Source organism: Macrotis lagotis, chromosome 1 (genome assembly GCF_037893015.1).
Source record: "Macrotis lagotis isolate mMagLag1 chromosome 1, bilby.v1.9.chrom.fasta, whole genome shotgun sequence".
NCBI lineage: Eukaryota > Metazoa > Chordata > Mammalia > Peramelemorphia > Peramelidae > Macrotis > Macrotis lagotis.
The window spans coordinates 818,578,398-818,592,008 of NC_133658.1; the positions used below are offsets into that span (position 1 = coordinate 818,578,398).

The window sequence follows — 13,611 nt, forward strand, 5'->3', positions numbered from 1 at the left end:
AGGCTAATTTCCTTCCTTTTGGTCTTCTTCAATAATGAAGGACAAGAACCAACCAACCAACCAATCAAGTATTATTACTTTACCTTTCTGATTGTAAAGATTAAGTTAAGTGGGGTAGCTCTATAACACCTACAAGAACATGACTCTCTGAATTTCCACTAGTATTACTCATCTATGAAAATAATTATTTCCCTTCCTAGAAGGCACTTACAGTTAGGAGGACTGACTGTAAGTAGTCTATTTTCATCCCCTGGCCTTACACTAATTCTCTCTGATGTAAACTCAAGTTCTGTTATTTAGTCTTGGATGGAGGCAACAAGGTTGTCGCTGATCAGTTTGGATTTTCCCTGAGCTGTCCTTATAATTTTGACCAGAAGGATTAAAACAAAAGCTGAAATAAGATGTAGCAGAGAAGAGTAATGAGTTTGGAATGATCTGTATTTGGGATAAACTCATTCCGAAATCTAAGATAGTAGTCTTTAAATAGTATACAGGCCTATCTGGATTTTCTGGGTATTTTCCTTTCTTCAATATGCCAAAGAGAATTCTGGAAGAATAAAATAGTTCCTTTGTGTCTTATAGAGAGACTTTCATTTTCTGTCTGCACCCCTAGAGCCATCACAGAGCCCAAAGCATGGTAGGTGAACCATAAGAAACAAATAAATTGTAGGTACTTGATTAATGATTTGCTAACCAACAGTATATTTGAAATCATCTAAGTCTGACCCATTTTATTTGATTGATATTTAAGAGAAGCATTTTGCAAATCTGTGTGTGTGTGTGTGTGTGTGTGTGTGTGTGTGTGTGTGTACTAGTGACTACGATTATTATTACATGAATCCAAGTCTCTGGCTTCCATATCTAGTATGCTCTCACCTAGAACAATATTTCCATGTTCAAGAGACGGATTGCATACTGAAAATACAAGGCTATAACTGCCACAGTTCATCCATATCCCTGAGCTTTACGCTTTTTGGAGGCTTAAGGAAATCATAAGGAGGTAATAACTTGCAACATAAGATAATGATCCATATGAGGTCAAGTCTGGCGTCTCCCAGACCAGTATATTAAATAGTAACAACCCTATGAGTTATGAGAAGACATGAACAACCTGAGCCTCAATAGAAATGTCTCACAAGCATCCTAATTGCTACCTGCCTACCTATGAAAACTAGTTCCCCACCCCCAGCACAAGGTCCCAATTCTCCATAGCTCAAGATCTGGAACAGATCAGAATTTTAAGGGCAGCCCTGGGAAAATCCAACCATGATCAGGCTCAACCTTGCTGCCTCAAACTCCATTATGTCACTGCCTATCTATAATTCATGCCACACATTATTTCTTCCAGTTTTAAAGAAATGTATATTTACCCTAGAGTCTATAAATCTGAACTCAGAGAATTCTGTATAAAGCATGATAGCAAGTGTCCTATGACTGAAGTGCCTCAAACCAGGGAAAGGCAATATGGATGCAGTGGAGATAGTTCTGATTGATTATGGGATCACAAACCTGAGTTAAAATATCCTCTCCATTACTTATTTTTACTCACCTAGTCATAAGTAAAACAATAAACCTCTCTGAGACCCTACAGAAGGGAACTATTAACAACCTTCTTACAGGGTTGTCCTCAGCCTCAAATAACAGAGGACTTAAGGCTATAAAGGACCCTCATTTTATATATAAAGAAATAGATCCCCCAAAAGTTGATTGACTTGTATAGATCACACACCTGCTAAGTATTAGTGTTAGAATGAGAACCCAAATCTGGCATTCTTATCCTTGGACTATATATGCACATACACAAATACACATAGATATATTGATGTAAATACACATCTACTCACAATACAAAATCTTCTAAGAGAACTATGTACAGGCATTGTGTATATACACATATACTCATAATACACATTTTATATTAGAAAGAATTGTATCAGAAAATGCAAAATACCATTCACATTCAGAGAAAGAACCATGGAATTTGATTGCAAACCAAAGCATTCTATCTTCAGTTTTTAAAAATTTTTTATGCTTTATGTTATCTTTTGATTTGATTCTTCTTTCACAACATGACTAATATGGAAATATGCTTAATATAGCTGTATATATAACTTAGATTACTCACTGTCAAATAATAAAAATAAAAAAGTTTACATACACTGTCAAGAAGGTGAAAAATGTGGAAATCAAAATCTTACCAAAAATGAGTGCTAAAAGAAACTATATGTACATGTAATAGGAAAAAGGGGGGAATAACATTTTAAAAAATCAAAGGTTCAATTCCCATAAGGGAAGGCAGAGAAGGCTTCTTGGAAGAGGCAGTTTTGAGGGTTATCTAAGAATTTGAACAGGGGGAGATGAGGAAGGAGAGAGGGGGAAAGAAGGGAACCAATTCACCTATAGTGTGATTAGCATCTTCCACACTTAAATGAATGGATATATTCTCCAGGTTTGTGTCAGTTATGTCCATGAAAATTCCTACCTAAAAAGTTTAGTATGGGGACTTTTCAGAAGAAATTCAAAGTTCACTAGCATGTGGTTTGACTTTATCTAATCAACTCCCCTCATTTTCTACAATCTGATCTCAAAGATCACCACACATCTTAACCTGTTACCAAAATTGTTTTTAAATCATTCCTATTCTCCGCCCCCCAAATAACCCAAAATTGCTCACTCAGTAAAATGTTTATTGACTATTGATTGGGAGGAAGGAAGTATTGGCTGGGAGTAAAAGAGGGTGGTTCAACCAAAGAATTTTTCTGCTGGCAATCTCTAGAATCTGGAATCTACCAAAAATTTCCAAAGCAAATGATAGTACATAGTTTGATCCTCTTATTTCCCAAACATATTGGCAGTAACTAATATAACTTCATAGAATTATAATAAGAGTTGGCATCTATATGTTCCTTTAAAGTTCGTGAGGTATTTTACATATGCTAACTTATTTGTTCTTCACAACAACCTAGTGAGGTTGGGTATTATTATCCCAGTTTTATAGATGAGGAAGTTAGGGTTAAAAAAGACCTGCTGGCAGGGGCCTGATTTTCCCGATGCCAGGTCCTCCACTCTATCCACTGTACCACTCAGCTGCTTCTCATTATATAGAATGTTGGCGATACATGTATCCTTAGAACTTCAAATGGCAAGATAAGACTGTCTCTCAAACGTGTTTTCTCTCCCTTCTCTGCTCTAGCTTCCTTTAAATCCCAAGTAAAATCCCACCTGCTATTGAAAGCCTTCCCCAACCCTCTTAAAGTTAGATTTTCTCTCTGTGAATTTTTTTCTATTTTATATATGTATGTGTGAATTTATACACATACACATAGCATATAAATATATATATATATATAAATGTATAATTTGCTTTGTATATACTTCTTGCATTTTGTCTTTTCCATTAGCTTGTAAGTTCCTTGAAGATAGTGGACTATCTTTTCTTTCTTTTTGTATCTCCCAGAGCTTAGCACAGTACATAGAAGGAATTAAATAAATGAAGAAATGTTTATTAAATCAAATTAAATGAAGAATAATCAATTAGAATTTGCCACAACCTCAGAGGCCACATAGAATTTAAGAATCTCAAAGCTGGAAGAGACTTCAAGGATTATCTAGACCAGAAAAACCATATTTAAATATATAGAAAGAAAGCACTTTACCATATATAAGATCCCTGTGTATCATATACTCTCTTTAGGTATTGAGAATGTAATCTCACTGAGGGTAGGAGCTGTTTATTTCTATTTCCAGTCCTTAGTACAGTTTCTTCAAACATAGTAAACATGCTCCTTTCATGATACAGTTAAATTTTTTAACTGCTTAAAATATGTTTTCTCACATATATAACCTGGGAATAATAATATTCATAGTACCAAGACCACAAGATTGTTATGAGGAAAACAGCTAGGTGGTATGTAAATAGAGTACCAGGCCCAGTGTCAGGAAGACCTGAGTTCAAATGCAGCCTCAGACACTTAACTAGCTGTGTGACCCAACAGGGCAAGTCACTTATCCTAGTTTGCCTTTCCTTCTCTATAAAATGAACTAGAGAAGGAACTGACAAACCACTCTAATATTTCTGTCAAGAAAACTCCAAATAAAGTCAAAAAGAGACAGGAACAAATGAAAAATGATCTTACGACAAATTAATTAAATGTGAATAATTTTTTATTCTGGATTACTCTTTTTTTTTGCAATGTAATGGGGTTGAGTGGCTTGCCCAAGGCCACCTGGCTAGGTAATTATTAAGTGTCTGAGGCCAGATTTGAATTCAGGTACTCCTGACTCCAGGGCCAGTGCTCTATCCACTGTGAAACCTAGCCAATCCCTGGATTACTCTTAGCAAAGAGAATTTCATTTTTTCCCCCTACATGAAGTCTACCTCTGCCCTTACAATTGCCACTTGCTTAGAGAATTCTAGATCTGAGTTCAAAATCCAGTCTTAGAAACTTAATAGTTGTGTGACCCTGGCTGGGCAAGGGTAAGGGCAAGATTGCCCTGAAATTTCAACTGGCTGCTTCTGGTTCTGCCTTCTGGGGCCAAGAAGAGAAAATCTAATCCCACTTCCACAGGATATTTTGTATAATCTTCTCATTTTTATAGAGGAAGAAATTTTCTCTATTTCTATGTTATGTCTGTTCTGCCATTGAGTAGAGATGTCCCCAAAGTCCAGAAACTGGGATGGAGATGTCAAAAGGCCTTAAATGATTTACCAATAAATAATCAGCTATTTCAAAGTGGAAAGTTGATTGAAAGAAATTATTCTTCCTTATTGTATCAAGTTCAGAACTGTTTGCTCTCAGTTTCCCTATTGTAAAAATGGGTATATTAATATCATCATCTACCTCCTAGAGCTGTGGGATTAAATGAGATGATATCTGCATAAAAAATGAAAGGACTTTGGCATCCTATAAATGTTTATTCCCTTCTGAGGGTCGTGGTGAGGAACAAATGAGATTTATTACAAGTGATTAATGATATTATATAAATTTTATTGTTAATATAGTTACATCCAGATATTTGAAGAGCTACCATAGTATCTCAGAATAATCTCTCTATCTGGAAGGAACCTGAGAGGTCATTAGTACAATCTTCAAGTCCTGAGACCATTAGTCATTTTGCAGATAAGAAAAGTCAAGTGATTTGGCCAAGGTCACAAGGGCAACAATTTGGATTTGACCATACCCTCCTCTCCCTAGCTCTGCCTAAAAACCTAATGGGCTTTCCACAGAAATGCAGTTGCTAAAAGTAACAGACCAGTTTTGTGCTTGAATTATGGGTAATAAGTAGAAATTACAAAAGCGAATTTAGACTTGAAATCAAAAAGGCCTGAGAATTCACATGCTTCAGGAGATAGTGAGTTCTTTCTTATAGGAAGTTGTTAAGCAAAGGCAGGATGGACACAAAATTACTGATATAATGCTTTGAAAGGGGCTTGGCAAGCCATCTGGAGCATCACAATAAGCCAGTCAAATATGTGCTACAATTATTGTGATTCACGTTTTCAAATGAAGAAACCGAAGCTCAGAGAACTAAATTAATTTCCCGCTGGCCATCCATCTAATGGTTGTTAGTATAAGGATGCCATTGTAGCATGATTCATTGAACCACACTGCTATTCACAATAGAGAAAGTATACTTTTTCATGTATGGATTGCTGATGATCCTTTCAGTCAGAAAACTCTGATTCTGTAATCTACAAACTTAGTTGTTGTTTTTTAAAATATCCTCTTAAAAAATCATATGAGAGTGAGAGAGGTGAATGCAATATTTTCCAATTCCAATTCTAATTTTCAATTTCCAATGCCAAATCCAATTCCAAAATTTCTGATTTTGGGGGTCAACATATCTGATGCAAGTCTGGGCTCTAATCTCTACCCCCTTTTAGTCATATGATCTTAGTCCAGTAATGTATCAATCGAGCTCCTGTTTCCCCTATCTAACATGGGGATATAATAAGACTTGCACTATTTACTTCTTGGGTTCATCATAGAGAAAACTATTTTTTAAAAGAGAGATATGTGTGATGGTATTGCCTAGAGTCTGAGCCTTTGAGAAAGAAAAATCTGACTCCAGCCTCTGACACAAACTGGAGGCGGTGACCAACTAATTCTCTAAGACTGTAAGTTACATGTATGTATCAGCTTCCATTGATGGAAAGCATTTCCTCTCATCCCAGATGAAAAAAACATTCCAGACCAAAAAGCCAAATCAAAACAAGCAAACAACAAATAAATTCTGAGTCTTTACCATTGTCAAGACATCTCACTTTGGTAACACCTTTCTATGTGCATTAGTAACTGGCATCCTTTAAATTTTGATTACACATAAACTCAGAAAACTCAGTTGTCTTAACGGAGCTCTATTTCATTATATTCTGGAGATACCTGGTTAAGGTGGCAATGATTTCTATCTCTAGGACTAAAAGTTCTTCCAAAATACTTCAAAAATTAAGCCACAAAAAACATGCAGATGACTTCCAGATCTAGATATCTAGTCTGAGTCTCTGCAAATGCTTCAGTTTCTCTTCATCAATGACCAACTGGACATTTTAACCTGGATATCCAGACATATTCAAAACAGAACTCAGTATCTTTCCCCTCAAGTCAACCCATCTTCTAAACTTCTCCACTTCTTTTAGACATGCCATCATTCTTCCAGTCTCCTGGGCTCTTAATCTTGGTGTTATCATGGCCTGCTGATTCTCCCTCACCCCACATATTATATTAATTGCCCAAATCTTGCCCTTTATATCTCTATAACATCACTCACATTCAACATCTCTCTCCCTACACAGCTACCACCTTCATCACTTCAAGATCAATGGTGTCAAACTGAACTAGGAAGGAGCCACTAATCACACATGGGGAACATTTCTTGCTTCATATTGCCTAGGTTTTAAAATGCCATATTACTTTGCTTTATTGCATTTTATTTATTTTGTTAAATATTTCCCAATTACATTTTAATCTGGTTCTGCCACACTAAGGAGTATTATGAGCCTCATGCTGCCTCGGGTATTTTGTTTGACAACTCTGACCTAGATTACTATTGCACAATTAATTGCTCTTTCTTTCTCATGTATCTCCCTTCTCTGGTTCATCCTGTTGCCAAAGTGTTTTCCCTTAAGTTTAGATCTGGCTATGTGACTCTTCCACACACTAAACTCCAGTGGCTCTCTATTGCCTCCAGGATAAAATATAAAAGCTCCTATGTTTAGCTTTGAAAGCCTATAATAGCCCAGGTCCTAAATCTAGCTTTCCAGGTTCATTGTATATAAAACTCTTCCTTCCTAACTGTGCAATGTCACCAAGATATCCATTGCTCCCATTTCCTTTGCCCTGCCCATCCCCCCCCCATTCAGAGAATGAATTCTTTTTTCACCTATGCTTCAGAGAATCTCTATTTCTTCAAGACTTATGTCAATAATTGTTTGCCTTTTCAATGAGGGTGGGGGTGGGTGGTGAGAAGGGAGAGGGCTTGGAAATCAAAGTTTCAGAAATGAATATTTTTTTTACAAGGAATTAGGGTTAAGTGACTTGCCAAGGTCACACAGCTGGTAAGTATCAAGTATCTGAGGTCTGATTTGAACTCAGGTCCTCCTGGCTCCAGAGCTGGTTCTCTATCCATTGTACCACCTAGCTGCCCCAAAAATGAACTTTAAAATTGTTTTGCATGTAACTGGAGAAAAATAAAATATTAAATAAACTTTATTTTAAAAAGATTCATGTCGGGGCAGCTAGGTGGTACAGTGGATAGAGCACCGGACCTGGAGTCAGAAGGACCTGAGTTCAATTCTGACCTCAGACATTCAATAATTGCCTAGCTGTGTGACCTTGAGCAAGTCACTTAACCCCATTGTCTTAAATAAAAAAAGACTCATGTCAAGAATGACCTTCTACACAAAGCTTTTCTTATCCTCTAATTATACTAATATTCTCCCTCTCTACCTTGTATTTAACTACCTATTTGTTTCCTTTAAATTTGCTCTGTATATTCTTACACTTGCTTCACTGTAATTTAAGCTCCTTGAATGTAGAAATTATTTGATTCTTTGTATAGGTGATGCAGGAGATAGATTGCCAGGCATGGAGTCAAGAAAACCTGAGTTCAAATTCAACCTTCAAAGCTGTATGATCCTGTACAGGTCATTAAACCCATCTGTCTCAGTTTCCTCATTCCTAAAATGAGGATAAAAGTTGATGTGAGGAACACTTGAAATAATAATTACAAAGTAATCAGCACAGTGTTTGGCATGTACATGCACATATGTATACATGTATATATAAATATTAGTTATTATCACTATTGTTATCCTCTGTACCTAGCATAATTCTGGTCACATTGTAGGCACTTAATAAATGCTTGTTGATTATTTGAAAAATATTTAACTATATCAGTTAAACACTGACTTTTTAGAGGGATTGTTGGTTTGAGTTAGGCAAACACTCTCATTGGTCCATTGGCAAATACCAGATCATACCATTTAAGAGATTGTGATCAGTTGCTAAGCAATCTGAATGATTTCCAAGAGTTTTAGGTACTGAGGTGTCAGAACTTGAAATTACAACTTAAGGGGAACTTTTAGATTCAGAATAAAGAGTGATGTAAGGGGAAACTTCCTAAAATAGAGAGGTCTAGGTCTCCAAAGTGGAATGAGCTGCTCCTTAGATGATGGATTGCTCGTCAGTAGAAGTCTTCAGACAAATATTAAATGACCAACTTGCTCCACATGTTCTAGCTCTAAGTTTAGGTTGGACTCTAGCTGCTGAAGTTGCCTTACAACAATGAGGGTGGGGGAGGGGATAGAGGGGGAGAGAAAATGCCTTAATTCTACATTGTAGAGGGATTTGTTCATGTTCAGATATATTTGAGCTAGATGCTCTCTAGAGACTCTTCCAATTGAGATTTTGTGATCTGTAAAAATGTCTCTGTGTGCCCCTAGAACCCAATACCGAAACTAAGTGAAGAAAACCTACTTGTGATTTCAATAGAAGTCAAAAATCTTATGTCTCCTGATCTCTGCATATGGGGGTTGAGTCAATAAATCCATGACTGACTAAGACAGCAGGCTGGGGCATGCCTTCAGAATTTGCCTTGAAAGTATGCTCAGTCAAGTCCTGCCAAGATTTGAAAGTATATATAAAAAAAAAAAGATAAAAAATATTCTTACAACCCCTATCTCCCTGACTTGACTGGTATTTGAATCTTTAATGGTTGAGTACATGTAAGCTTGCCACTCCAGCTGGCATGGCTGGTCTGAAGATGCAGGCTACCTAGAGCACATGATAGAAAAGACTAAGCAGGAAGAGGAGAAGCCCAGCAGAGTTTCATCATCATTCCAGGAGCAAAATGCAGGCCTCTTCCTGACTTGGGGACAGCCAGGGGTCCAGTTCTGCCTCCCTCCCACCTGTTCCCCCTCCTACAGTCCCTCAGTTAGGCTATCATGGGGCAGAAGGGCCTTGGAAAGCAACCCAAAGGTGCAAATGTAAATGTGAGCAAACCCCGGGTGGAGAGAGGCCAGGAAGTGGATTGCAATTGGAGAGAGAGAGAGAGAGAGAGAGAGAGAGAGAGAGAGAGAGAGAGAGAGAGAGAGAATGACAGAGGGAGAGAGAAAGAGAAAGCTAAAAAGAGAAAGAGAAAAAGAAAAAGAGAAAAAGGAAAAGGAAAAAGAAAGTGAGAAAGAAAGAAGAAAAACAGAAAGAGAAAGAGAAAGGGAAAGAAAGAACAAGAGAAAGGGAGAAAATGAGAGGAGGAAAGAGGAAAAGAGAAAAAAGAAAGAGAAAGAGACAAAAAAGAGAAAGAAAAGAAAAAGAAAGTGAGAATGAGAAAAAAGAGAAAGTGAGAAAGAAAAAGAAAAAACAGAAAGAGAAAGAGATAAAAGAGAAAGAAAAGGAAAATGAAAGTGAGAATGAGAAGAAAGAGAAAGTGAGAAAGAAAAAGAAAAAACAGAAAGAGAAAAAGAAAAAGGAGAAAAGTGAAAAAGAAAGTGAAAGTGAAAAAGAAAGAATGGGAATGCAGGTATCTGCACATATAGAATATATATGGTGGTGCACATATATGTTTGCCTATTTGTGTGTAGTAAGTAGACACTTTGCCTCATGTGTCCACCATACACAATCACAGCTACTCGTGGAGTTTGTTTTGCTTGACTTTCCACATTTGTAGTATGTTTTTCCCCCTCCCAAAGGTGTGAAGGGGAGAAGGAACAAAACAGAGTTTTATTTGAAACATAAATCTGAACATTTAATTTGAAGAGAGAGAGAGACAGAGAGACAGAGAGACAGAGAGACAGAGACAGAGAGACCGAGAGAGACAAAGAGATACAGGTCAGAGAGAAAGAGAGAGAGAGAGATAGAGAGAGAGAGAGAGAGAAAGGGAGAGAGAGAGAGAGAGAATTCCGGTGGAAGCCAACTAAGCAAGCGCAGGTTGGGAGTCCTCCTTAAGGGAGCTCCGTGTCTCTCCCGCACCGGCCCGGGCAGCCCTGCTGGCCCCCCGCTCCGGGGCCCGGCCCGGGCCGCACTCACCCGCGATGTCCCAGAGCTGCAGGCGCACCACGGTCTCCGGGTCCCATTGGAGCACCTTCAAGGCGAAGTCCACCCCGATGGTGGCCCGGTAGTGGGAGGAGAAGTTCTGGTGCACATAGCGCTTGATGATGCTGGTCTTGCCCACGCCCAGGTCCCCGATCACCAGCAGCTTGTAGAGATGCTCCCTCGGCGGGCCCTGCATCCTGCCGCCTCCGCGCCCGCCGGCTGGGGGGACGCAGCCCCCGGCTCAGGCCCCGGCGTGCGGGGTGGCAGCGTGTGTGTGTGTGTGTGTGTGTGTGTGTGTGTGTGTGTGTGTGTGTGTGTGTGTGTGTGAGCGCGCGTGTGTCCGTGTGTGTCCCCCAGGAGCGCGGAGGAAGGGAGAGCAGAGGAGGCGGGGCAGGCGGCTCCGCGCCCGGGCCGCCCCGTCTAGCCAGCCCCTTCCCGGGCCGGAGGATCGGGCTGGAGCCAGCACCTGGGAGGGGAGGGGGCGGGGCGCGGCGGGGCGGGGCGGGGCGGGGCTCCGGGGGCCGCTCTCCGCTTCTGACTCCTCCTCCGAGGCCAGGCTGACGCCGGAGCCCACCTCGCGGGGCCGGAGCTGCCCAGGCCGGCCGGGCTAGCCCCGTCCGCAAGCGCGGCCCCGTCAGATTTCTGGTCCGTGCTGCCCGCGGTGGGGCCCCAGGGCGCTGGTCAGAGCCCCCTCCTGCTCATAAGCGCGCCCACGGGTGGATGTTGAAAGCCACCTGTACATGGAATTGGAAACATTAAATTACATTAAAATATGTTTCAAAAAGTCTCCCTCTTCTCAAGAGACAAATTCCAGTGTGGTTACAAATGTATCATCGGATTGCTTTCTGTCCAGGGCCGGGGAAGGGAGAAAAATCGGAGCACTCAAAGTCTAGCCCCCCCCCCCCAAAGAAAACTTGGGGGGAAAACTGCCCTTGTTTGTAGTTACAAAATAAATAAATGATTATTAAAGGGAGACAGACAGACACAAGTTTCCACAGGTGGAATTTCTAAGCCTTGATCCAAAGAGAAAATAACTATTTTTTCTATGCCTCGCTATAAAAGGTAGGCAATAGTCTTTGCTGATTAAAATAATCAAACGTAAGATAATTAAGATACTAAAGGGGCCGCTAGGTAGCCCAGTGAATAGAGCACCGGTCTTGGAGTCAGGTGTACCTGGGTTCAAATCCGACCTCAGACACTTAATAATCACCTAGCTGTGTGGCTAAATAATCATTAAGTTTCCAAGGTCTAATTTGAGCTCAGGTCGTGCTGACTCCAGGACCCCTGTTCTATCTATTGTGCCACCTAAATGCCCCTAGTCCTATCTTTCTAAGAACTGCTCATAAGGAATCATTCCTTAGCCCTAGTAGCTTATTGGTTATTAGTAAGAAATGTCAGGGGACATTGAGGAACAACTGAGTTTAAATCTTGCCCCTGGTATGTGTTAGATGTACAACAATGGCCAATCTCTTAATCTCTCAGTTCACCAGAATTGTATGTTTTGGTTTTCATGGGGCAGTGGGGTTAAAAGACTTGACAGCATATTAGTATTAAGTGACTGAGGCTGGATTTGAACTCAGGTCCTCCTGACTCCAGAGCTGGTACTCTATCTACTGTTATATCCTAACTGCCCCCACACTAGACAATTTTCTAAAACTATGTAGTTCAGTTGTTGATATGCATCTGTGGCTGCAATTTCATTATTGGGAATGATCTATCACTGCTCTCTGATGGGGAAAAAAGTTTAAATGGCTTCCAGAAAACAAGAATAACAGTAATGATAATGATAACAATAATAGATATTTGTAGAAGACTTTGGCATTTTCAAAACTTCTCATTTTTTTATACAGAGGGGCAACGGTATGAACTGTTTTATGTAATAAGACAAGACAAATTCAGCTTAAATGAACACAGTATTATTGAGGTCATTAAAAAAACACTAAACTGAAAAATTCCTCTTTCTAAACACTATTGCATGCAGTTATCAGATGTGATAATACCACCAACACATAAAAATACTCCAGACCACTATTTTAATAGACAGTCATAGCAACTTAAAATGTTGCCAGTGTTAACTATCTCGTTTCAAGTAGTTATCCTTTTATCCAGTAAGAGAGCAGGAAATGCTCTTCCCTACATGTCTAGGATCTGTACTAACTTCTTTTGCAGATGTCTGTCTTGGAGGAAGAACTCCAACAAAGACTGTCAAGCAGGAAATGATTTTTATTTTATCTATGAAGAAGGAAGAAGTGGGCTGTGATTGCAGACATTTTTGAGGATTTAAATTAGGTAAACTCTTCTACAAAAGGAAAAGGAAGAGGTATTTACTTTTGTTACCTGAAGTCCAAATAGTATGAGTGATCCTGAAACAATGGGCAGAAGTTACCAAAAAAAAAAAAAAAGAAAGGAAAATTTAGTTTTGATTTTTGTAAAACCTTTCTAAAAATTGGAACTATCCAAAAGTGGATTGTTGTCTCAGGATGTTGTGAGTTTACTTTCAGTGCAGTTCATGAAATAACATCAGGTGACTACGTTTTGTTCATGTGTACATATGACCTCTCTGAAATTCAACAGAAAACAGAATATTTCCCAAATTCATCTTAACATTTTTGATCTTCACTAGGAGATTTTTGTTGTTTGAGATAATTAACTATTTCCCCCTCATTAATAATCAAGTATTGAATTAGAACTAGAATTTTTTCAGAAGCCTGTAGATTATTCATTCTCTGAAGGACATTGCTCCTAATGAGATTGAAGTAACTTCCCCCCCCCCCATTTTATTCAGATATAAGGAGATAAGACCAATTCAGCTTAAATTAACACACTATTATTGAGGTCATTAAAAAAAACACTAAACTAAAAAACTCCTCTTTCTAAAAAACTATTACATGCAGTTATCAGATGTGATGTACCGCCAACACATAAAAATACCCCCAGATCACTATTTTAATATACAGTCAAGGCAAGAGGAAACCCATTGGGCACTACACCCATGTATGGGTGGGAATAAATTCTTTGATTAGATTGCCCAACTGCTGTGCAATTCAGAAGTAAATGATATAACCTCTCAGAACAGATACAC

General features: G+C 39.1%; 1 protein-coding gene across 1 annotated transcript in view; it reads right to left on the minus strand.

Moving 5' to 3' along the window:
- The window catches only part of RAB38 (RAB38, member RAS oncogene family), a 58,287-nt gene extending 47,399 nt beyond the window's left edge, over positions 1–10,888 (minus strand). The window contains exon 1 of the mRNA XM_074217072.1: positions 10,524–10,888. Coding sequence (XP_074073173.1) covers positions 10,524–10,725 — 202 coding nt within the window. The 5' untranslated portion in view covers positions 10,726–10,888. The remainder of the gene's footprint in view (positions 1–10,523) is intronic.
- Between the last annotated feature and the right edge of the window lie 2,723 nt (positions 10,889–13,611).